The 26078-nt window shown below is 37.6% G+C and overlaps 1 protein-coding gene across 6 annotated transcripts in view; it reads left to right on the top strand.

The window, feature by feature from the left end:
• ALMS1 (ALMS1 centrosome and basal body associated protein) overlaps positions 1–26078 on the top strand; it is a 203157-nt gene that overhangs the window by 137732 nt on the left and 39347 nt on the right. For 5 of the 6 annotated variants that reach the window (XM_067007399.1, XM_067007398.1, XM_067007403.1 and 2 more), the window contains 3 exons: positions 6146–6387; positions 12561–12686; positions 24018–24188. In XM_067007399.1, the coding sequence (XP_066863500.1) occupies positions 6146–6387; positions 12561–12686; positions 24018–24188 (539 nt within the window). The remainder of the gene's footprint in view (positions 1–6145; positions 6388–12560; positions 12687–24017; positions 24189–26078) is intronic. The other variant, XM_067007400.1, reaches the window with a different exon arrangement.

The raw sequence follows: 26078 nt of genomic DNA, 5'->3' as shown, positions 1-26078 counted from the left end.
ATGGTAGATATTGCTCTTACCTTGCTTGAGCTCTGACTCACCAAACCAGGCTACTCCCAAGCCCTGGATGACACCCTTCTCATTCTGCAGGGGATCTGACTTACTAGCCCAGGCTGCCTGTCTGTGAAGATTATTTACTCTACTCTGCTCTAGTTCTGCCACTTTATGTTAGGCTGCTCTACTGTAGAGACACCTTCCTCATTCTGGCTGGGCAGTAAGTTCACATAACAAGCTGAACCTTCTTCTTCATGGAAACCCTCCTCATCCTCCTCTGATATTGCATAACAAGCCACACCTCCCCAGATTCTCTTTGCCCTGATTGGATTGTGATACTTATGTGCTAAAGCTACTCTTTTACATGGGCACTCTCCTCACCCCAATGAGGCTCTTATACCTTACTCTGGGCCACTGTTGCTCCACCCACTGCGAATGTCCACCTAATGGTTTTAAGATTCACTTGTTCAGGAAGGGAAAGGTAAAAGGAGAGAATAAAAAGCCAGGAGGAAGAGATAGATAAGGGGAAGCTATTTTTGATTAGTGTTTGCTTGGGGTATCTTTTTCCATTCTTTTAACTTAGTGTATCTATGACCTTATATTAAAGTGTGTCTCTTGTGAATAGCATATAGTTTGGTCTTATTCATCTTGTCAACCTTTGTCTTTTAATTGGGATATTTAGTTCATTTATATTTAATGTAATCATTGAGATGGTTGATTTTAAGTTTTGCCACTTTGCTGTTTTCTATTACTCTTGTCCTTTATTATTTTAATCAATTATCTTGATTTCATGTTATCTCCTTTACTGGATTTTTTGTTATAATTTTTCTCTATCATTGTTTTAGTGATTATTCTAGAGATTATACTTCTTGACTTTACAATTAACCTTAAATTAGTATTCTTACCACTTTATGAAAAATGAAGGATCTTACAACAGTTAACTCCATTTGCCCCCTCCTGCTGTTTGTGCTTTTGTTGTATATTTCTGTTCTGCATCTCCACAAGACATTATTATTGTCATTTATTTATAAAACAACATATAACTATAAAGGTGTATGTACCTGAATATATATACATGTATATATTAAACACACACACACAGTTTAAGTACTCTTTGTTCTTTCCTGCAGTTCTGTTCTATGTTGGGCCATTTTACTTCAGCCTAAAAAAATTTCTTCTAGTATTCCCTAAGGGCTGCTGGGGATCAGTTTTCTTATTTTTCATTTATGTGTATTTGATTTTTTAAAATTGATTCCAATTTTCTGTTGATATTCTCCATATTTTTATCTATTAATCCCCATCTTTTACTCTCAATGTAGTCATTTTATTTTTTTATGTTTATTTATTTATTTTTTTTGTGGTATGTGGGCCTCTCACTGTTGTGGCCTCTCCCATTGCGGAGCACAGGCTCCGGACACGCAGGCTCAGTGGCCATGGTTCACGGGCCTAGCCGCTCCGCGGCATGTGGGATCTTCCCAGACCGGGGCATGAACCCCTGTCCCCTGCATCGGCAGGCGGATTCTCAACCACCGTGCCACCAGGGAAGCCCTCAATGTAGTCATTTTAAAGTTCTGAGCTAACTCCAGCATCTGAATTCCCTCTAAATCAATTTTTCTTGTTGTTTTTTTGTGTTTTGTTTTTGGTTTTTTTTTTTTTTTTTGCATTACACGGGCCTCTCACTGTTGTGGCCTATCCCGTTGTGGAGCACAGGCTCTGGATGCACAGGCTCAGTGGCCATGGCTCACGGGCCCAGCTGCTCCGTGGCATGTGGGATATTCCTGGACTGGGGCACGAACCTGTGTCCCCTGCATTAGCAGGCAGACTCTCAACCACTGTGCCCCCAGGGAAGCCCAGATTCTCCGTATTTTTATCTATTAATCCCCATCCTTTACTCTCAATATAGTCATTTTAAAGTTCTGTGCTAACTCCAGAATCTGAATTCCCTCTAAATCAGTTTTTCTTGTTTTTTTTTTGTCTTAAAATCTGAATTCCCTCTAAATTAATTTTTCCTGGGTTTTTTGTCTTAATTTTTAGTCACTTTTTCCTGCTTCACGAATTTCATAATTTTTGATTGTGTGCTGGACATTGTGAATAAAAAAATCATAGAGACTGAAGATGCTATTACTTTGCACCAGAGAAGATTTACTGTTTTCTCTGTTAATCAGAGTAGCTGATCATTTCAGTTATTTCAGGAATTTTACTAGATCAGAACTGGGTTGGAGCTTTAGTTGTCTCATCCTACCTATGTTTTTTCCTAATTTGTGGCCTCCCTGTATTTTTGCTGTAAGCCTGACAGGTCTTTGATTCTTCAGTAAATACAGTCAGTTTCAGATGTTTGAATTCAGCTCTTTAGGCTCTCAGTTCTCACAGCTTCAGAGTATGGCAAATGTAAGGAGAGACCAGCTATGTATTTGTTGCCATTACACTTTCTCAATGAAAATTTGTCTCATAAACACTGAAATGTTGCAGATGATTTCACTTTTTGTGACTCAGCCTCCTTCTTGGGGATGGCGCTTCTGGGTTTTACTGTGAGTCTGGTAGGTCTCTAATTCCTCACTTTTGAAAGTTCTCTCCCTCAAGCATTAGGTATTTAGCTTCCTGCTTTATATAGGTTCAAAAACTGGCAAATGTCTTGAAGAGGAGACCTAATGATTGTCACAGGCCCCTTTATCTAGTGGGATTTCGTTTGTTAGTGCCATGACTGTGCAGGAAATTTCACTGTGCTTTCTTGGCTCAGTCCCCCATCATCCTATACCACCCTGACACTAAGGAAATGTCCTGTGGGGGAAATCGGCTTGACATTCTGCTAGATTTCACTCCATCATGCCAGCAAATGAGTTCATCAAAATCTCTGTGATTTCTCTTTTCCAGTGGAGTATGTCTCCCTACACCAAACCCCTACTCCAAATCTCTAAATGTCCCTCTCTAGCATATTAGTTGATATTGTTTCTTGATTGCTTCCTTAGCCCTATGATCTTTTATTCAATTTTGTTTGCTTATTGCAGCAGGAGCAATGGCCTGTGCCTACCTAGTGCAAGCATATTATTATGGAGATATGGGTTTGGTCCCAGACACCACAATAAAGAGAATATCATAATAAAGCAAGTCACACGAGTTGTTTGGTTTCCCAGTGCATGTAAAAGTTATGTTTATGCTATACTGTAGTCTATTAAGTGTGCAATAGCATAACATCTAAAAAAAGTACATATCTTAATTAGAAAGTAGACTTTAAAAATGCTAACCATCGGGCTTCCCTGGTGGCGCAGTGGTTGAGAGTCTGCCTGCCGATGCAGGGGTCGCGGGTTCGTGCCCCAGTCCGGGAAGATCCCACATGCCGCGGAGCAGCTGGGCCCGTGAGCCATGGCCACTGAGCCTGCGCGTCCGGAGCCTGTGCTCCACGACGGAGAGGCCACAACAATGAGAGGCCCGCGTACTGCAAAAAAAAAAAAAAAAAAAAATGCTAACCATCATCTGAGCCTTCAGCAAGTTGTAATCTTTTTGCAATAGTAACATCAAAAATCACTGATCACAGATCATGTAACAAGTATAGTAATGAAAAAGTTTGAAATATTGTGAGAATTACCAAAATGCTACATAGAGACACGAAGTGAGCAAATGCTGTTGGAAAAATGGCACCACCAGTAGACTTGCTTGACACAGGGTTGCCACAAACCTTCAATTTGTAAAAAAAAAAAAAAAAAAAAAAAAGCATTATCTGCAAGGTACAATAAATTGAGGTATGCCTCTACATCCTGCCTCAAAGTAGAAATCCTGTTTAGATCACCTTTCTCTCTATGATATATTAATAGTTTTCTGTTTAGGGTTCTTACATTTTTTATTATATTTATTATTAGGCATATGATGTTTTGATGATAATGTACATGGGATATTTTTTAGTTTTTAATTTTATAACTTTTCAGACACGGAAAGATGTTAGTGGATTTTTTAAAGTTTGGTCTCTTATCTGGCAACTCTTCTAAAAACTAACTGATATTCTAATAAGTTATCTGTAGATTGTTTTGGATTTTCTGTATCCTTAATTATATCAAATATGGAAAGTGATAGTATTATTTCTTCCTTTCTTATCCTTATATTTCTGATTTCTTTTTCCTGCCTTACTGCTAATGCCATTTAATACTTTTACTAACATGTTGAATAGAAAAGGTAAGAGTTGGCATTCTTATTTTGTTCCTAATCTTACAGTGGACATTCTCCACATTTCACTATAAATAGGATAGTGGTTCTAAAATTTTTCATAGTTTCCCTTTGCTATGAGTTTTTAATCATATATAATTACTATTGAATTTTATCAAATGCTTTATCTAACTATACTGATATGATCATACACATTTTCTCCTTTATTTTACTGATGTGGTGCATGACATTTATTGATATTTGAATGTTAACTCACCTTGCATTTCTGGAGTAAAACACCTTGGTAGGAATTCACACACACACACACACACACACACACACACACATTCACTCACTCACACACTCTACATTTGATTGTCTAACATTTGGTTTATGATTTTTGCTCCTATATACATAAGGGAGATGGGCCTATTTTCTTTTCTCATAATTGTCCTTTTAATTAGTGAATAGTATATAGAGGGTAGAGATTTAAAAGACCTTTTAAAAGGTCTTCTTCTGTGATATAATACAATACAGTATTACTCCATTTTTAAAAAATGACCTTTTTTATTTTCAAATAATTTCAAATCTGCAGAAAAGATACAAACATAATAGAGTTCCCTTTACCTCTCTCCCAGTTTTTCCTATTGCTAACATCTTATACTACCATAGCATATTTTTCAAAATTAAAAAGCCAACATTTATACATTACTATTAACTAAACAAGACTTTTTTTGGATTTCACCAGTTTTCCTGCTAATGTCCTTTTTCTGTTCTAGGACCCAATCCAGTATATCACATTCCACTTAGTTGTCATGTCTCCTTAGTCTTCTGTGGTCTGTGACAGTTCCTCATTCCGTCCTTATTTTTCAAGATTTTGACAGTCTTGAGGAATATTGGTCTGATATTCTCAATCTGGGTTTGGCTGATGTTTTCCTCATGATTAGACTGGAGTTATAAGTTTTGGCAAAGAATACTGCAGAAGCGAAGTATCACATCACATTACATCACATCATAACAGGAAGTATGTAGTGTCTCCGTGACATCACTGGTGATGGGAAACATCATCACTTGCATAACATGATGTTTGCTAGGTTTCTCCACTGTAAAGTTACTTTTTCTCCCATTTTATATTCTCTTTGGCATTCAATCATTAAGGCCAGCCCAGGACTGGACTTAAGGGGAAGATTAAGCTTCACCTCCACTTCCTTGGGGAGGGGATGGATGCCGGGGGGAGGTTACCTACATATGGAATTCTTCTGTTGGCAAGATTTGTCTTCTCCCTCCCTCCTATTATTTATTTATTTATACACTCATTTATTTACTCCATTATGGGGTTTTTTTGTTGTTTTTTTGTTTTTTGTTTTTTTTGTGGTACGTGGGCCTCTCCCTGTTGTGGCCTCTCCCGTTGCGGAGCACAGGCTCCGGATGCGCAGGCTCAGCGGCCATGGCTCACGGGCTCAGGCGCTCCATGGCATGTGGGATCTTCCCGGACCAGGGCACGAACCCGTGTCCCCTTCATCGGCAGGCGGGCTCTCAACCACTGCGCCACCAGGGAAGCCCCTCCATTATGTTTTAATATGGATTCTTTATATACATAATTACAACCTTAAAAACCTCTGGTTCCCCCACTGACATATAAACTTTTTGAGGAAAGGCTTTGTTTCTTTTTTATTTTTGTACACTCTATGCGTTTAGCATAGTCTCCTAGTTTATAGTGGACTTCCAGTAATTATTTTTTAATGGATATCTTTTCACTTCAAATGAAAAGTACCCTTTCCTTATATAATAGCATTCTAAATCCAAAATAAAAGTAGATTTTAAAATAAGTAAAAGTAAACTCATGCATGATCACACTGTAATAAGTATGTAGAAAAGCAAAGGGTACTGCAGAAATAACTTAACCATTTGAGTTGGATGTGTCTCCAAAAAATATTGAAGCCACATTTGGAAAGAAATTACAGTATTTGGTAAGCCAAGGATATGACCTGCTGTGTGCTTTCTCTTTTTTGTTCAGATCACCAAAGGAGATTAAGACCCCATTTTCTCCCTTCTTTGGAAAATTATCATCTGATGCAGTCACTCAGATAACAACAGAAAGTCCAGGAAAAGCCATGTTTTCATCTGAGATTTTTGTTAATGCTGAAGATCGTGGACATGGTATTCCAGAGCTCACTACACAGAAGTTGGGCAAAGTTCCTGTCAAGTTTGCTTCATCATCTTCAGTCCAACAGATTACTGTTCCTCATGGCACAGATGGTAAGAGAATTTTAGGTCATACTACCAACTTTTGTTTGTAATTAACTAAGAAATTTCTTGATTGGGTCTTTCTAGTTAGAAAACCTAATTTTAATTTTAAGCATTAGGTTGTACATGATTATATCATCTTTTTTTTACATAGCTATGAAGAGGATATAATTTATTATGTTTTCACTTCAATTTCTTTTTTTTTTTTTTTTTTTGTGGTACGCGGGCCTCTCACTGTTGTGGCGTCTCCCGTTGCGGAGCACAGGCTCCGGACGCGCAGGCTCAGCGGCCATGGCTCACGGGCCCAGCCGCTCCACGGCATGTGGGATCTTCCCGGACCGGGGCATGAACCCATGTCCCCTGCATCGGCAAGCAGATTCTCAACCACTGCGCCACCAGGGAAGCCCTTCACTTCAATTTCTAGTGAAGTTAACAACCTATGTGAAACTCATGCTACTCGTGGTTGACGTATTTTCAACTCATAATACTTGTCATAAGAATGCAAGTAGTTAATGAAAACAAAACTATAGAGGTTCAATTTTAGGGAGGTAGATAATTATTTGGCATTGTTTTTTTCACTATTGTTTTGCATGATACAATGAACAGGTAGCAGACACAATACCAGTCTATTTCTTGCTCAAGAAATGTTGACCAGGGACCCAGGTTGACTGTGACCCTGCTTTCTTTAAAACATGGAACCTTGGATTCATCATCATAGTCAACTGGAAGGGATGAAAAGCATGGAGGAGCACATGTTGGGAGGCTTTTATGGGCTAGGCCTAGGTGTGGCCCACATCACTTTCCACTGACTAGGAATAGTTTAGCTGTGCTTTCCAGGATGAAGAAGAAATGAGTTTTGGTGAACAGCTAGCAATCTCTACCATAAGGTCTACATTTAGAGTGTTCATATGCTATCATGACAGTGGATATTCATATATCATGAATGTTATACTATATAACATTCAAAATTATAGCAAGTTATTTTCTTTTTCAGACCAGTAAGTGGAAAGTTAAGCTCCCATTATACCTCCAAATGAGGGTGGGAACTTTAAATTACTAATTTTAAAGTATTCAGTAGTTTGTACAAATCTATTCAAAATATATTTTAAGTTTTCCTACTAATGCAAGAATTTATCTGTCTGTAGGTATAAATGGAATATGCCTAAATGTATAAAGAAAATTGCTTAGTTCCACATTTAAATTGCACTGAATTTAATTTGAATAAATACATTTATATGTTGAAATGGTTATATTTCTTTTCTTTTTTAAAAAAATTTTATTTATTTTATTTTTGGCTGTGTTGAGTCTTCATCGCTGCACGCAGCCTTTCTCCAGTTGCGGCGAGCGGGGGCTGCTCTTCATTGCGGTGGCTTCTCTTGTGGCGGAGCACGGGCTCTAGGCGCATGGGCTTCAGTAGTTGTGGTGCATGGGCTTAGTTGCTCTGCAGCATGTGGGATCTTCCCAGACCAGGGCTGGAACCCATGTCCCCTGCATTGGCAGGCGGATTCTTAACCACTGCGTTTTCGGAGAAGCCCAAGATGGTTATATTTCTTATACATTTTTATTGTGAAATAAAATTATGCCCCCCAAATGTATAGTCTAATAAATATCACACAGAACACCTTTAATGTGTCAGTTACCTATTGCCACCATGATGCTGTATAAGAACCTCGAAAATCTCAGTGCTTTATAACAGACATTTGCTTTCCTCACTCATGGGCTTATGAGTCAGTTGGAGTTTGGCATCAGGATGCAGAAATGGTTTGGGTCTGTTCCACATGCTTGTACTAAAACCCAGGCTACTCTGGGCTATGTTGTTTTCATGTTGGTGGCAGAGCACAGGAGAGGAAATCCAACTGTGGAAGTGTTTTATACCTCTTCTGACATCAAATGGATCAGTCTATATAGAGGCCACAGTTGATGTTTTTACCTTTACATACAGGTACTTGGTAGAAAGGACTCCTTTAAAAGATAAATAGGGGCTTCCCTGTTGGCACAGTGGTTGGCAGTCTGCCTGCCGATGCAGGGGATGTGGGTTCGTGCCCTGGTCTGGGAGGATCCCGCATGTCGCGGGGCAGCTGGGCCCGTGGGCTATGGCCGCTGGGCCTGCGCGTCCAGAGCCTGTGCTCCACGGCGGGAGAGGCCACAGCAGTGAGAGGCCCGTGTACTGCAAAATAACCAAACAAAAAACCAAATAAATATTATTTGGTTTACTAATAAAATATTTTTAACTCTGTGGATTCAGAAGTAAAATTTTAAAAAACATTTTAAAAGTATACAGAATAGTCTGTTGAATTTATGACTATGTCCACTGCTCTGAATTAACAAATTAAGATAATATGCTATATGTTTATATTTAGTTCCATTTTCAAGTTTTTTGAAGAAATAAATTTTATGGTTGGACTTTCTTCTTTACCCTTCTCCAGTCCTTTCTTTCTCTCCCAGGAACAACCATTATTTGCTGAATAGTCGTTCTTCCCCCAGAGATAGGCAGTCCAGAGTAACTTTAAGACTTCTGCATCCAAACATAAAGTTGTTGAGAATTTCAAAAAGCCACTTATCTTGTCTCTGAATTCTGCATCTCTACATGGTAGCCATTCTTGCTCTGGGTCCACTGTAATTCTGCCCAATTGTTGTTGTCCATTTTCTGCAAACTTTGAACTAAATGGTAAATTTAACCATCACTACCAAGCTTTATATACACTGGTGGAGGAAGAAAACTAATAAATCAATATTCTAACAATAATGACTATAGCAATGTCCAAATAGAAGTAGAGGCTACAGCCTGTTTTTTCTGTTATTTAAATTCTTCCCTCCTCTATACATTTCTTCATTCTCCTTGAATTCAGCCAGGTTCTCATTGGCTGGGGTTTTGCCTGATAGGTTGGTACAAGTATTCCTAAGTAGTCTAAGACTTTGCTAGCTCTGCAGAGGTTTAAGGTAATTTTTTGTTAGTTTCTATGACCAGGCTTGGTAAAGTCGTCCCCTAGGTGTAAGCCATACTCCTATTGACTTTCTTTTTTTAAGGTAACCTTATTTCTCCCTGATAGTTAAGGTCAGTTGTAGTTTTAGTCAACACTATGGCACCCTTTTCCCTGTATTGTTTCAGTGACATAAAGAATGTAAAATGACTAGATGGCTCCTGTCTCCTGGTAGAAGTGCCCCTCCCTTATTTCTAAGATCTTCCATCAAACAAAGCAGAGTCACAGAGATAGAAAGCAGAAGATTTTAAAGGCTTCTGCCTTTGTTCCTAAATACATGCATTCTTTCTGTGGGATAGGCAAGTACCATATATGGTTCTGAGCACATGCCATATTCTGTAAGCTAGCATTCCAACCTCAGAAAGTGATGCCTCCCAGCTTGTGCTGTAACAGTTATCAGTAAATTGTTCACTCACTTTTTTTTTTCAGTTTACCATAGTTGTGGGTGATCAGGCTTGTGATGAGAACAGTGACTCCCTTTAGACATCAGCCTTTTGTCTCATTTCCTTCACTATGAAGTCAGTTCCTTGGTTTGAAGCAGGGTACTAATAATATGGATTCCATGTCAAATCATCAGAATGATGGAGTGGTCAAGGATGGTAACACAATTCTAAGTAATGTAAAAGTTGTTATTGTGTCCAGAATGAAGGAGGTCTCATTCTACTCTGGGACTATCAGGCTCTGTCTAGAGTATTTTGATTTTTATAAACTAGACATGGGCAACTAGGAATCCATCTCTTAGAGGTAATTACAGGATGCAAGAGAAGACCATGTCTATAAGGATAAACTGAAGAAGCTGTTGTGTTTAATCAGGAGAAGTGGTAGCTATCTACAAAATTCTATTTGAATGAGCAGTACAACCCCATAAATACTCAGGAGTAACCTAAACAAGAATTTTATAGGACTCATGTGATGGAAATACTAATCCTTTGCGTAGGCATAGAAAAGGACAGTAGACTAAAAGAAGGGATGGGATATTTCTGAATGGGAAAATTGAATATTGTAAAGATGTCATTTATTCCCAAATGAATTTAAGCTCTAATGTAATTCTACTAAAAATTCTAATGGAATTGTTCTTTTGAACTTGTTTAATCTTAAATTTTTTCAGGAAGAATAATAAAGAAAATACTGGAAAAGAAGAGTAATGGGGAGGATAAATTTTAGCAGCAGCCAGTGGAGTGTTTTAATGGGATGCCTGGAAGTTGCAGACATTATTCTCACCCTTGACCTATGGGCCCAGACTTAGTCATATGTCCATACATGTCTGCAAGGGAGATTGGGAAATATACGGTGTACAGATGAGCAGTTATGTACCCAGCTAAATAGCAAAATGCTGTTACAGAGAGAGAGTTTCTACCACATCATGAAAGGAAAACAAGTATATAGAAAAAGATTTCAGGGGCTTCCCTGGTGGCACCGTGGTTAAGAATCCGCCTGCCAGTGCAGGGGACATGGGTTCGAGCCCTGGTCTGGGAAGATCCCACATGCCATGGAGCAACTAAGCCCATGCGCCACAACTACTGAGCCTGTGCTCTAGAGCCCGCGAGCCACAGCTGTTGAGCCCATGCTCCACAACTACTGAAGCCTGCGTGCCTAGAGCCTGTGCTCCACAGCAAGAGAAGCCACCGCAGTGAGAAGAGTGAGAAGCTCGCGCACCACAACGAAGAGTAGCCCCCCTCGCCGCAACTAGAGAAAGTCCGCGTGCAGCAATGAAGACCCAACGAAGCAAAAAAAAATAAGAAAAAGATTTCATCTTCTATAATAATCAAATTACTACCATGGCACAGACATTTTAGAAAGAATTTTAGCAGTTAGTATTTAAAAAAAAGAAACTTTATAAATGACATAATTTTTCACTCTGAAATCAGAAAATTTATGTGAGATGGGGCAGCAGGGGAGAATGAGGATGCTATAAACAGGAAGTCTTCATTTACAGAATTCTTTATTATTGAAAATTTAATTCAGCCTAAATTTTTAACATTATGAGAAGGGTTAAATACACTTTATCTGTAGTATAATGATAAAAAATGTGAAGATAGGAAATAAAATGAATATTTTATTATCAATGAATATTTTATTATCAGTGTAGAAAAACTGAATTCCAAATTATACATACTATACACAACTATGTAAACAAATAAATACAGAGGAAAGACCTGTAGAAATACATTAAAATATTAATAATAGTTATCTTTGAGTGGTAAGACTTTGTCTTTTTTATTTCTGTGTATTTTTTTAATATTGAGAATTTATACTTTTATAATGGAAAACTTATTTTGAAAATCTGCCACATAGAAAAGAATTAGATTTACTTTCTATGACTCTGGAGGGAGAACCTCCAAAGATCAGTAGTAGGGGTTAACAATGACCAGGTTTGGGTTCAATATAAGATAAAGTGTTTCTTAGTTAGAGCCATCTAAATATGGAATAGATTGCTAAGAAGTCGTCTTCTCAGTGAATCCTACCCTTACCACTCTATTTAAACTGCGTCCTGCTGCAATTTCCCCAATACTTCTAATCTTCCTCAGCATTTTCTAATTTTTTTTTTGGGGGGGTGGCTGTCTTGGGTCTTTGTTGCTGCACACAGGCTTTCTCTAGCTGTGGCGAGTGGGGGCTACTCTTCGTTGTGGTGTACGGGCTTCTTACTGTGGTGGCTTCTGTTGCGGAGCACGGGCTCTAGGCACGCAGGTTTCAGTAGTTGCAGCACGAGGGCTCAGTACTTGCAGCATTAGGGCCCTAGAGCGCATGGGCTTCAGTAGTTGCGGCACATGGGCTCAGCAGTTGTGGCGTCAGGCTCTAGGGTGGGCGGGCTTCAGTAGTTGTGGCAGATGGGCTTGGTAGTTGTGGCACGCAGCCTCAGTAGTTGTGGCGCACAGGCTTAGTTGCTCCACAGCATGTGAGATCTTCCCAGACCAGGTATCGAACCCATGTCCCCTGCATTGGCAGGCAGATTCTTAACCCACTGTACCACCAGGGAAGTCCCAGTATTTTCTAATTTTTTATGTTACTAATGATTTATAAAAATACTGGATGATTTACTTATTTAGTATGCTAATTGTTTACTGTATATCTCCCTCTTCTAGAATGCTAGTTTACTGATATATTCCAAGAATCTTGAACACTGCTTGGCACCTTAAAGGTACTTAATATTCAGTTAATTAATAAATGTTTTCTTATTAATTATTCTGATCTTTATCTCCTTAGGCCAGCCTTTACTGTTGCCATATAAGCCTTCTGGTAGTACGAAGATGTACTATGTTCCCCAATTAAGACAAATTCCTTCATCTCTGGATTCCAAATCAGGCACCACCATTGAGAGCTCACACTCAGGTATTATGCAGAAATTATTCAGAATTTTATTTTTTGAAATTTTATTTGTGGATTGGCTGTTTAATTCTGGTTGACATATGAAAGCTCAGTGCTATTTAATCTTTAAGTGAAACATGGAGCTTTTCATGACTCAGTCTCTGGTTCAGATAGGTGAGTTATTTGGTCAGATGTATTGTGTACACTCAAACATTTGCTAAATATTTGAAGAAAATTGTATGAACAGTTATTTGGGTTAGTGGACTCCATCTGGGACAGAGGTTTACAAGTTTTCTCTGTTCACAGTCACCATAGTGTTTGGGTGATTTCTTTTCTCATCATCATGGGGATATAAATCATCAGCAGCATATAAATACATGAAGTATTTTTTCAGATACTAAGTTATTATGTTATTAGGACATAAAAATACCATTTTGATCTTACAACTTAATAAACAAAAATATTTTTGGTTTTGTGTTTGAAAGAAAACATTTTACTTTGTTCATAAATATGCATAATTACTTGCTAATGAGATATGTGTGGCTATTAGGGCACAGTTGCTCAAACCTTGAGATGAAATTGGACACAACCACCCTCATTTATTGCTTTTGTTACAGAAACTCAAAAATCCAACTCTGCAGAGATACAGACAGCAGCATTGAAAGGAATGTAGCAGTATCTAATGTTGGAACTTTAAACTATCTTTAGCTATTAGTTTTTGTCCTGTACACCAGATATTAAATATCACTGTTTCCCTAGAATTTTAAAATATCCTACAGCATCCCTGTGAGATCACCACAGTAGAGCTGCAGATTTAGAAAATGAATAGCATCCTGTGGAGGAGCTGAATAAATATTTTCTGTGGAAAATTATAAGATAAGGATACTGAGTTGGTATGGTGTGGGGTTTTGATTGTTGGGATAACATATTGATTGGTCCACAGGAGTTGACTCGGTTCAGTTTAGATATAAATTGTTCATGATTTGTCAGAAGACATCTTTATAGGTATAGAAAATAAAAAGAAAGTAGTTGTCCCTGGTCTTATGCAGATTTTCTGTTAATTTTAAGAGGACCCAACTAGTATCTAATAGTAACTGAGTTAAAGCCCCTGGTATAATTGCTCCTGATTTCCCACTCTGATGCCACTGAAAAAATGAACCACAAAATGCTCATATGTTAGGATTGATTATTAAGCCTTTAACCAGGAACTGGAAGAAATTTTCGCTACTGCATGGCTATGATTTTAAAAACACACTTAATGGCTACCAGAAATAAAACAAGCTTACTTAATTGATTGTAGGTAGGAAAATCTTTTATCTCAGTCTCACTTTCAGCCCTGTAGTTCAGAAGACAGAATGTACCAACAGAAGTCTAATCAGGTGTTCCAGTATTTTTTGACGCCTCCTGTGTACTTCTATGCATTTACATCCTAACTCTTCCCTTTGGAGATATTAACTTTGAAAAAAATTGGACAGTAGTGGGAAGAGAAAATGACTCTGGGATGGTACATTGTATTCTGAGAAATACTGTCCCTATAAATAAAGTACTGAATGCATCAATTAGACAAGAAGAGATCTGTTAGCTATATACACTTGAGGTTGTCATTTATCATGTTATGCATCTATTCTGAGAGTGAGGGAGTTGACAGTAGAAAATAATAGTTTCTTAGACCAGTAGAGCTGCTCTCGATGAAAGCCTAGGAATTGTTCTGAAAGATATTGTATATTAGTTTGTTGTGATTCTATAGATATTAGAAACATCCAACCTAGAGTTTGGGGCCAAGGGCAAGTCATAAACCATTGTAGATATTTGGACCAAATAATTTCTCTTCAGTTGAGAATGACTAAACAATTGAACTCATAAAATTCTTCGAAAAAACAAAAACAAAGGGACTTCCTTGGTGGTGCAGTGGTTAAGAATCCGCCTGCCAATGCAGAGGACACGGGTTCCAGCCCTGGTCCAGGAAGATCCCACATGCCGTGGAGCAGCTAAGCCTGTGTGCCACAACTACTGAGCCTGTGCTTTAGAGCCTGCAAGCCACAACTACTGAAGCCCACACGCCTAGAGCCCATGCTACGCAACAAGAGAAGCCACTGCAATGAGAAGCCCACGCACTGCAACGAAGAGTAGCCCCCACTCACTGCAACTAGAGACAGTCCGTGCACAGCAAGCACCAAAGACCCTACACAGCCAAAAATAAAAATAAATAAATTAAAAACAAAATAAAAACAAAAAAGGCAAAGGTAACCTCGCAAAGAAAGAGATAGATGTTAGAGATTTACTCATTAGGTCAAGTAACACTCTTAAGTAATAACAGGATTTCATTTATATCTGACAGTAAGTTCTGTGAAGTTAGGTACTATGTCTTTTTTTTTTAAGACATTTTATACCTCATACCAATATATAATATAGATGTTATTTTGTTATTTTTATATTCATTTAAAGACATTTAAATACTTTATGTACTAATACTTACTGTCAATAGGAGCAAAAAGCCATGGGGAGAGAACTGGCTGGGATTTTTAAAACAATAAAGTGAGGAGTTAATAGCAGAAAAAAATGGTGGAGTAAAGACCTCCAAAATTTTGCCCGGTGATAAAAGCAATAGAATTTTGGCAAAACTTTATGGAAAACTTTTCCAAAACTCTGGAAATTAACCAAAGGCTTGTAGCTTTTGTAGTAAGCATTTATTCAAGAAAAATGGATGAACCTTGATAAGGATAGTAAGCTTGTGGCATTTTAACTTGCCCTATTCTCATTGCCACACTCAGCTCAATGATAACCTTGAAAAATATCAGCCTGCATTCCCAGGAATGGAGGGAGCAGAACAGAGCTGGACCTCTTTCAAAATTTCATTCCCAAAGAATTGTCGGTATTTGACCTGTCTCATGGCTCTCTGGAAGACTCCACTCAAAAGGCTTATCTTTATTTGACCTTACTCAGAGCTCTCCGGTGTGTATGAGCCTCTGTGTCTATGTGTGAGGTGTTTGTCAAAAAACACTTACAGGCAAGTGTTTTATTTTATCTTAAATATTTATTTATTTTATTTATTTATCTTAGCTGCTCTGGGTCTTAGTTGCACCACTCAGGATCTTCATTGCGGCATGCAGACTCCTTAGTTGCAGGAACTAGTTCTCTGACCAGGGATTGATCCTGGGCCCACTGCATTGGGAGCTCGGAGTCTTACCCCCTGGGCCACCAGGGAAGTCCCCAGGCAAGTGTTTTAATGTCACAATGCATGAGGCAGTGGATAACACTTGAGACAAACAGTAGACTAACCAAAAGCTTTAACAGAAAAACTGAGGATGAGATGTCCATAGATATTTTGAAAAGCACTGACATATTTCTAGGACTCTAGAAGACCACAAGTGTGCACAGGCCTGAGTGCATGCTGAGGAAAGACCCGAGAGGGGCCTACGCTTTACTTTGGCTGCCCTTGAGGCTCTGGGCAAGAAGAAAGGGAAGGCTAAGGCAGAATTGATAACTCCCTGCCCTCATCATTGATAGCTATGTGCACGTAGTCCCTTGGCAAAGACTGGGAGATTTATTGTTTCCAGATGTTTAAGGATATCTCCATCTAGGCATTAGCTGACCACTAAGCTAGTTGAATGGCAGCTTCAGTAGACTTTATAGAATTTGTTCAGAAAAGTTACTTTAAAAAAAACAGCATAAAGCAACAGCAGGAAACCCTAAGGAGGTAGTAGACTCTGATTTCCAGGGTTGTCACATTATATTTTTTAAGATGTCCAGTTTTCAACAAAAAGTTACAAGATATGGAAATTCAAAATAAAAAATATATATATGGTCCACACAAGAAAAATAGCAGTTTAGAAACTGTCTGTGAGGAATCTCAGACATTGGACTTACTAAATGAAGACTTTAAAATAGCAATTTAAAATATGTTCAAAGAACTAAATGAAACCATGTCTAAAGAAGTATAAGAACAGTGTCTTACCAAATAGAGAATATCAATAAAGAGAAATTACAAAAAGAACCAAATAGAAGATCTGTAGTTGAAAAGTACAATAACTAAAATAAAAAATTGACTGGAGAAAGCTCAGTATCAGATTTGAACAAGCAGAAGAATGAATCATTGAACTTGAAGATAGGCCAATTGAGATTATCCAGTGTGAGAAACAGAAAGAAAAAAGAATGAAGAGAAATTAATGGAATCTCAGAGCCCTATGGGACACCTTCAAGCATCCTATTATACACATAATGGGAGTTCCAGATGAAGAGACAGAAAAAGAGACTGAAGGAGTATTTGGAGAAATAATGGCCTAAAATTTCTCAAATTTGATGACTGCTATTAATCTGCACATCCCAAAAGCTCAAGGAAGTCCAAGCATGATACAGTCAAAGAGATCCACATCTAGATACATCATAAACCATCAAATGACAAAGACAGTGTTAAAGCAGCAAGAGCGGAGTTATCATGTACAAAGAATCTTCAATAAGACTAATTGCTGATTTTTCAGCAGAAACCATAGAGGCCAGAAGGCACTGCAATGACATATGCAAAGAGCTGAGGAAAAAAACCCTGCCTACCAAGTATTCTGTACCTAGCAAAACTACCCTTCAAAAATGAAGGAGAGATGAAGACATTCTCAGATAAACAACAGTTGAAAGACTCCACTGCTAGCAAACTGACCCACAGAAAATACTGAAGAGATATTTTTCAAGATGAAATGGTGAACACCAGACAGTAACTTAAATCCACATGAAAAAAGTACTACAGGTAACTACATAAGTAAATACAAAAGACAGTATAAATATGTTTTTGTTTGTAATTCAGTTTTTTTCCTATATGACTTAAAAGACAAATGCAGTATAAGCAAGTCCCAAATACATAAAGAAAAACTAACAGAATTAAAATGAAAAAACCTGACACTATTTTTAAAAATAAATTTATTTATATTTTTATTTTTGACTGCGTTGGGTCTTTGTTGCTGCGCGTGGGCTTTCTCTAGTTGTGGCAAGCAGCGGCTACTCTTTGTTGGGGTGCGCGGGCTTCTCATTGCGGTGGCTTCTCTTGTTAGGAGCTCGGGCTCTAAGTGCATGGGCTTCAGTAGTTGTGGCTCTTGGGCTCTAGAGCACAGGCTCAGTAGTTTTGGCACTTGGGCTTAGTTGCTCCGCGGCATGTGGGATCTTCCCAGACCAGGGCTCGAACCCGTGTCCCCTGCATTGGCAGGCAGATTCTTAACCACTGTACCACCAGGGAAGTCCAAAAAACTGACACTAGTAAAGGGAGATATATTTCAAGCCAATAGCAAAAGGTCATATATTGTATATAATTCCATGTATATGAAATGTCCAGAATAAGCAAATCCATATAGACAGAAAGTAGATTAGTGGATGCCAGGGGATGTTGGGGAGGGGAAAATAGGGAGTAACAGCTAACATATACAAGATTTCTTTGTGGGGGCATGACAAAAATGTTCTGGAATTAGATAGCAATATTGGTTGTGAAAATACTAAGAACTAGTGAATTGTACACTTACTTTAATTGGTGAATTTTATGTTTTGTCTCAACTTAGAAAAAAAGTGGGGGGGCAGGAATGAACATATGAAGGAAAAGACTGCCTAAAACTGTAAAGATTTGGTAACAGATTTAAAATACATTTTGCAGGCAAGAAAGGGTGAAATTAACATGAAGGAAGTTAAATTAGTGATGAGGACAAATCTGAGAGTCTGCAAAATTACAGAGGAAAAATAAGAAGAAAATGAAAATGCTGTGAAAGATGATGAGAGACATAAGAAACACAGCTAAGTAAACCAAACCAAGAATTATATCTGTAGCTGAGGAAGAAAGTAATATTCAAACACTTAATTGAATAAAACATCCCTCTCCTGAAAAGGGGAACACTGTATGCAGATTGAAAGTTGTCATAAAAATCCAGGGAAAAATCAGAGACTGAGATACATATCAGAAAAATATTTTTGATTCAAAATAAAAAGAAAAATATCCCATAAATATACAATTTTTTAAAAAGTTAAGAGAACAAAATATAGTCTGATATCAGGCTTATTTAAAATACTAAATGTAAAAATAATGGAACCAAATCTGTATTTATTGGGAAAATTCAAGGATTTATGAACCCAGTGCGTTTTCTTTAAGCAATATGACAATGAAGAGACATTTTCACAAGTACACAGCAGCTAGAAAGTATATTCAACCTCTGTACCTTGAAAAATTCACTTGAAGACTCACCCAGCTGAAGAGATGAATCAAAATGAAGAATTCATTACAGAGAAATGAAGCAATGCTGAAAGTGATCAGTAGTGAACTTTGAAGTCAGTTTAACACAACACTCATCTAAATAGAAAATTTAGTTACAAGGTGGAAAAAAAATGCCAAAAGTTAATTTTGGAATGAAAGGCATGAAAAGAAAAAACAATTGTATTTTTTGTCTTTTTGATTAGAGGTGTCATTTTATTCATGACTTGGTGATCAGATAGGTTAAAGAAGTTTTCATAAAAAAATAAATTGGACTTGATTCAAATTTAAAACTTGTGTGCACCAAAAAAACCACTATCAACATAGTAAAAAGGTTGCTCACAGAGTTGGGAAAAACATTTGCAATTCATATATCTGACAAGAGATGACTATCCATAATACATGAAGAACTCTTACAGTTCAACAACAGCAAAAAGCAATCTAATTTTTAAATGAGTACAGAATCTGAAGAGACATTTCTCCAGGAAAGATACAGATGGCCAAAAGAATGTGAAAAGATGTTTTACATCATTAGTCATGAAGGAAATGCAAATAAAAACTACAAAGAGATACCACTTCATACCCATTAGGATGGCTTTTATGAAATAAAAAAGAGCAAGGGTTGGCAGGAATATGGTGAAATTGGAACTCTTGTGTATTGCTGATGGGAATGTAAACTGGTATAGCCACTGTGGAAAACAGTGTAGTGGTTCCTCAAAAAATTAAGCATAGAATTACTATATGATCTAGCAATTCTGCTTCTAATTATATACCCAAAAGAATTAAAAGCAGGGATTTGAACAGATTTTGAACACCCAGGTTCATAGCAGCATTATTAACAATAGCCAAAGGGTGAGAACAATCCAGATGTCTATCAACTGATGAATGGATCAATACAATGTGATACATGCATACAATAGAATATTATTCAGCCTTAAAAAGGAGTGAACTTCTGACACATGCTACACTGTGGATGGACTTTGAAGGCATTGTGCTAAGTAATACAAGCCAGTCACAAAAGGCTTGGAGGAGGAGGAAAAGGGAGTTATTGTTTAATAGGTACAGAGTTTCCATTTGGGAAAATGAGTTAATTCTGGAGATGGATGGTGTGATGGTTGCACAACAATGTGAATATACTTAATGCCTTAACTTGTATACTTAAAAATGTTTAAAATGGTAAATTTTATGTATATTTTACCACAATGGAAAAAAGCTACCAAAAACAAAACTCTAAAAGAATTTTAAAACTAGATATCTGTCTTCCAAATTATTGTTGAGTATATAAAATTAGCAAAATAATATAGAACAAGAACAGGAAACAAGAGGGGCTTCCATGGTGGCGCAGTGGTTAAGAATCTGCCTGCCATCACAGGGGACACGGTTTCAAGCCCTGGTCCAGGAAGATCTCACATGCCATGGAGCAACTAAGTCCATGCACCACAACTACTGAGCCCGCATGCCATGACTACTGAAGCCTGCGAGCCTAGAGCCCATGCTCCGCAACAAGAGAAGCCACTGCAATGAGAAGCCCGCGTACCACAAGGAAGAATAGCCCCCCTCGCCGCAACTAGAGAAAGGCCACACATAGCAACAAAGATCCAGCGCAGCCAAAAAAAAAAAAAAACAGAGAACAAGAAACTTTAAGATAGCATAAATAAGTCAGATGAATGGATTATGATGAAATGTCTTTAACTATGATAAGTAATTTTGGCGTACATTGGCATTATGTCATACATGCAATTAAACAAGTTCAATTACATGTATTTAACAAAAAGAGAAGAGGAGAATGAATCTTAAAAGTACAAGTGTATTGTACCCGCCACACTCTTATCAGCATATTAGCATGAGAGAGTTTGAAACAAGAGGTGTGAAACCTCAGTTCTCGAAGCTCCTTATTTGACCTTTATAGTGTCCTCAATTTACTTTTATAGTTTAAGCATCTTTTAACTTGCTTCCCTGAGTATGATTCTAGAGTTTAAGTGTTTTTAGTACAATGTGGTCTCTAAACACAAGTCAGGTACTTCCTCAGGTGCTTAGATGCAGGCACAGTGGTTTGTTACAAGCCATGGGGAAAAAGTGGACTCTGATGGATTTATTGAGCAGAAAAGATACCAATTTCAACCTTCAAGGATGATTTTGACCCAGCATGTTTTTTCACTTTATATGCTGACTTTAAATTCCATTTAAATAAAATATATCTCTATTTGGGTGGGAAAAAAAGATATTGAAACTATATACATTTTGATCCCACTAGATATTCATTTAGAAGGATCTATAACCAAAGTATGGTCGAGTTTTTTTGTTTGTTTTCTGCTTACTTTTCTACATTTTCTGCAATGACCAGGTTATTTTTTTTTTAAGGTCACAGAAACTTTCAGCTTATGTTCATTTTTTCTTCAACCAAAAACGTATTAAAGTTCTTACTGTGTTTCTGGCAGATACTATGCTAGGTGCTGCATTTATATGGCTGTGCACGTGCCCCCTATGATCATGTTCAAGTGGGGAGACACATATTAACAAATAGATACAAACAAGTACATAATTACAAATGACGAGTTAGGAAAATAAAGAAGAGTTTTAAGAGAGTAAAAGGATCCAGTTTAGTTTTAGGAGCCTATGAAAGCCTTTCCAAAGAAGAAACTTTTGAGTTGAGATCTAGAGGATATAGGTAAGTTAGGCAGGCAGAGAGTGAGGAGTGAGAGTGTTCTGACGGAAGGGAACAGAATGGGAGGAGCTCCAGAAACAGGGAAGTTTGATGCATTTGACAAGTGAGAAGAAGGCAGTGTGGGTAGAGCAGAGCTGTGGCTAGATATGGTTAAAGATAGGTAGGTTCAAGATGATCCAGGGTTGTGTAAACCATATTAAGGCATATGAACTTTCTTCTAGTAGGCAACTGTGGTTTGATTATATTTGTAAATTTTTTTCAGGCTGCTATATGGAGAATAGCTTGTGGATGGAAAGGCAGGGAGCCCAGGTGAAGGGAGGGTCAAGAAGTGGAAGTGAGGATACCAGTTAGCTGAAGGCTGTTGCAGTAATTAGTGTCAGAGATGGTAGCACCTAGAATTAGAGTGATGATGACAGAGATGGAGAGAAGTAGACACATTCAACTTATTTTTAGGAAATAGTTCTTCCTGGACTTGGTAATAGAATATGGAGAGTGAGGGAGAAGGAGGTAAAAAAAAAAGTGATTTCTAGTTTTCTAGAATAATCAACTGGGTAAATAAAGGTGCCATTTACTGAGATGGAGAAGCCTGAGGAAGAAGCAGATTTGGAGAAGATGGTCAAAATATCTGCTTTGGACATGTTAAAAATGAGATTTCTGTTCCACATCCATGTAGAGATGTTAAACCTGCAGTTGAATGTAAACAAAGTCGGTTTACAGTTGAGTTTGTATGCAAGGGCACTATCTAGAAGGTGGCTCTGTTCACGTCATAAACATATGTCATTTTTTATGAAAACACCAGGTGTGAAGATTCCAAATCTCCTGTTCGAGTTCTGGAGCAATAATGTTAACTCTCTTCCTGCCTGAAACGTAAATCTTCATACATTCTGCAGCTGTGCACAGTTGCAGGAAAATAAGTACACATACATTCAATGGCATATACACATATGTGTGGCTACACTCTCTTTCAACTGCCTCTCAGCTGCAAGGGGGTTGATTCTTTTGTACATCCATGTACTGTTCTCAGGAACTTAATTATTCTTGCTTACCTAACTCTGAACCTGACATAATCACCTCTCTTGGAGAGTAAAGGGAGGTGGTGAAGAGACCCTCACGTATAGTTGTTTGTGTTGTATCATAGTGTATAAAACAAATTTTTTTATGAGGAAGGGACATCTTTTTCTAATTTTTCCTCCAAACACTTTAGAGGCTAGCTGTGTCCTGAATGCTAGAATCTGAAGCTCAGAAAACAGGTTCCAGCTAGAGATATATATTTGTTGGTCATCCACATATAGTGTTCCATACATTGATGATCAGTGAGTTCATCCAGGAAGAGAAGAGAAACCAGTTCTGACCCCTTGAGGAACTCCAGCATTGAGAGATTTGGTAGAAGAAAGGACACTAAGGATTTACCAGAAAGGTAGGGAGCAAATAAAAGAACGTGATGCCATGGAAGCAAAGAAAAGCTCAGTGTACATATGATCCAGAATGCTTAATAGGATCCTTGCAATCTGTCCTGAAATGTAACTCATGACTTATATTTATACTGTACAAATGAACTGATACTTACCCAGCTTTTATTGCCATACACATTTTAGGTGCTTAGAAAATGCATGAAATACGGAGTACCAGTTAAGAAAGAAAAGCATCTTTATAGAAGATAATTCTATAGTTACTATAAACTCTTGTTTATATAGATGTTCTTTTGCCTCTTATATGTGACATGGATAAACTTCCCTTATCAGTTCCTATATTAGTGTATTTAAGAATATTGAAATATATTTTAAAGAAAATAGTTACTTTCAAATCTTGTATTACTTTATCACATAAAATTTTCCTTACAATGTTTTGCCTTTTGTATTATTGTCAGATTAAGCTTCCTAAAATGTAACTGATTGCAGTTCCCTTTATTAAAAAATCCTTAATGATGTTGCATTTCATGTACAGTAAAATTTACACTCTTTACCCCCTTTAGCTTGGGATTCCATGCCCTGCTGAATTTTGTCCCAAACAATTACTTTTTAATATCTCCCACCACTCTCTTTAATGTAGTCCATAATACAGTCTGACCACAAAAGTATCTGATTTTTTTGTTTAATCTGTTTTCCTGCTTCCTGGTCTTTGCTAGTGCTGTAACTTCTACTTAAAATGCCTTTGTTTCTTCCTCTCCATATTTCAAAAAGCATACTTATTTTCCAAGGTACAAACTATTTTCTCCTCCTCTGAAAACGTTCCTGAGCCGGAAATTGTCTCCCTTCTAATTTATATGTCTCCTCTTATGTCATTGCCTTCTCCAGTATATTGTTGCAATATTGTACATTTCTGACAGCTTCAGTTTGACTGATGTCTCCTTCTGATTACCCTGTAACACTCCCATGGTAGTGCCTTTTTTATAGAAGTGGTTTAAGAGGTAAATTTTTTGTCTTTCTTCAATCTGTACTTGTGTTAACTGTACTACTTTTCCATTTTTCTGTAGGATCCAATGATGCCATTGCTCCAGACTTCCCGGCTCAGGTGCTAGGCACAAGGGATGATGACCTGGCAGACACTGTTAACATTAAACATAAAGAGGGAATCTACAGTAAGACAGTGGTAACTAAGGCATCCTTGTCAATGGGGAAAAAACTCTTTCAGAAAGATAATGCAGGTGACTGGATTGGCTTTGTGTATTCTGTGGCCTTTTTTTTTCCCCATTCATCTTAAATGAGAGTATTGTCCAGGCTTTCTTTTTCTTTCTGCTTTGTTAGTGCAAACTTTTCTCCTAGCTGTTTTATTGGATATGTACAAGAAGGAAAATATAAAATCTTTTTAAATGCTTTAGATTTTTGAAAACTGTAGACTTTATTTTCACTATGGGAAATATATTGCAACTTTTGAAATGAAATAATATCCATTTAAGTATGTTTTAAAGACTAAAATTCATAGAAAATCTTGATTAAAATGCCTCATGAATTTATCTTTCAGATGGTACAAACTAATATCTCATAGGTTGGATTCTGCAGGAAAGTGTATGGCTCACATGGTGTTTTAAATTTTAAAAAATTTTGCTGCCAACATCTAAAAATAAGATTTTGGTCTTCCCTTGAGAAGTCAGAATATGTAGTTGCACTTAACTTGTATTCCTCCGTGGCAGTTATCAGTTGATCCTGAGGCATGGTTGTCCTCTGCAGAGAGGACATACATTCTCCTGTTTGCTTCAGTCCCCACGAGTCTTGGACTCAATCCACTTCATACGTCCACCTTGTCAGTCTGGTGATTGTGGGTATTTGAGTTTCCATCTTTGCCCCCAGATATAGGTCCCACTGTTTTATAAAAGCTTTTAATCTTTAAGAATCTGCATGATTTCTTTTTCCTTTGCATCCCTGACATTGTGCTTCTTTAACTGATGCACAATAGTATTTATTAAATGAAAATTCCAGGAGCCACTGAAAATTCTACATGTATACTTGTATGTGTTGCTTTGTTGCATTTACAGTTTTTTATTCCTATGCATAGCTATTAGCCAAATAGGACCTACTGATCCCGGGGCAGTATTCAAACATAGGCTGGCTCTATGTTCCAGTTTTGGCATAGTGTTAATGACTTCATGTGATGTTGTTAATGCTTTTATGAGGAAACCGAATGAAAGGCTGCTTGCTGAAGTACACACATTTATTCTTCCAGATAACTTTTTGTTGCACTGAAAAGTATTTTGAAGTCTTTTGAAATAAAATAAAAGAAACACATCTGCCAGTAACATTGAGGCTGCCAAGTAAATAGAAAGGCAAATATTTTTGCAAAATGTAGTTCATAAATGAAAACTCTCATATATTAGCTATATACTAGTGGCAATTTGGTACATATAGGTAACCCTGTGATCCCACTGTCAGACAATTGAGAAGGAGGTGGATATGGAAAAATTGGCAGGGAACAAAGTGATAGACTAAGGAAACACCATCAGAAGTCTGCACAATGAACTTACCAAATATTAACTCACCTCTAGTTTGCATTTGGTAAGGATGATGTGTGTGAAAGTTGGGCTTTGTTAACTGAGGGACCCCTATAACCTACCACTTGTTATGGGGGTCTACTGCTACTATTATTGTTGGTCAATTTCCAGACTTTGCATCCTAAGGAAAAGTCCTATTTCACCGTTGGAGAAGCCCAGCCTCAGAGCCTCTCACTTTAAAGGATTAAGAAGAATAGGGGAAAGATACCTGCTGGGGAAAATTGAATAGTGACTTTTGTATAATAGCTAAGTGAGCCCATTAAATATATCAGAAGTAAAAATCTCAGTAGAAGGATTGGAATATAAAAGTGAGAAAATCTGTTGGGAAACAGAACATAAAAAGAAGGGAGAAGAAAAAAAATTCAAGATTGGCCCCAGAGGGTCAACATCAAAAAACAGGTGTTCCATAGAGATAATAGAGAAGATAGAAAAGAAGGACTCAAAGGACTAGTATTGGAATAAATTCCAAAACTGAAGGATATGAATTTCCATGTTAATAGGAACTGTCAGGTACATAAATATCCACACCAAGGCACATGACCTTGAAAT

The sequence above is a fragment of the Kogia breviceps genome, chromosome 11 (assembly GCF_026419965.1).
Source record: "Kogia breviceps isolate mKogBre1 chromosome 11, mKogBre1 haplotype 1, whole genome shotgun sequence".
In the NCBI taxonomy this organism is placed as follows: Eukaryota; Metazoa; Chordata; class Mammalia; order Artiodactyla; family Physeteridae; genus Kogia; species Kogia breviceps.
Note: the sequence above shows the minus strand (reverse complement) of the source record. Positions and strands in the feature narration are given on the sequence as shown.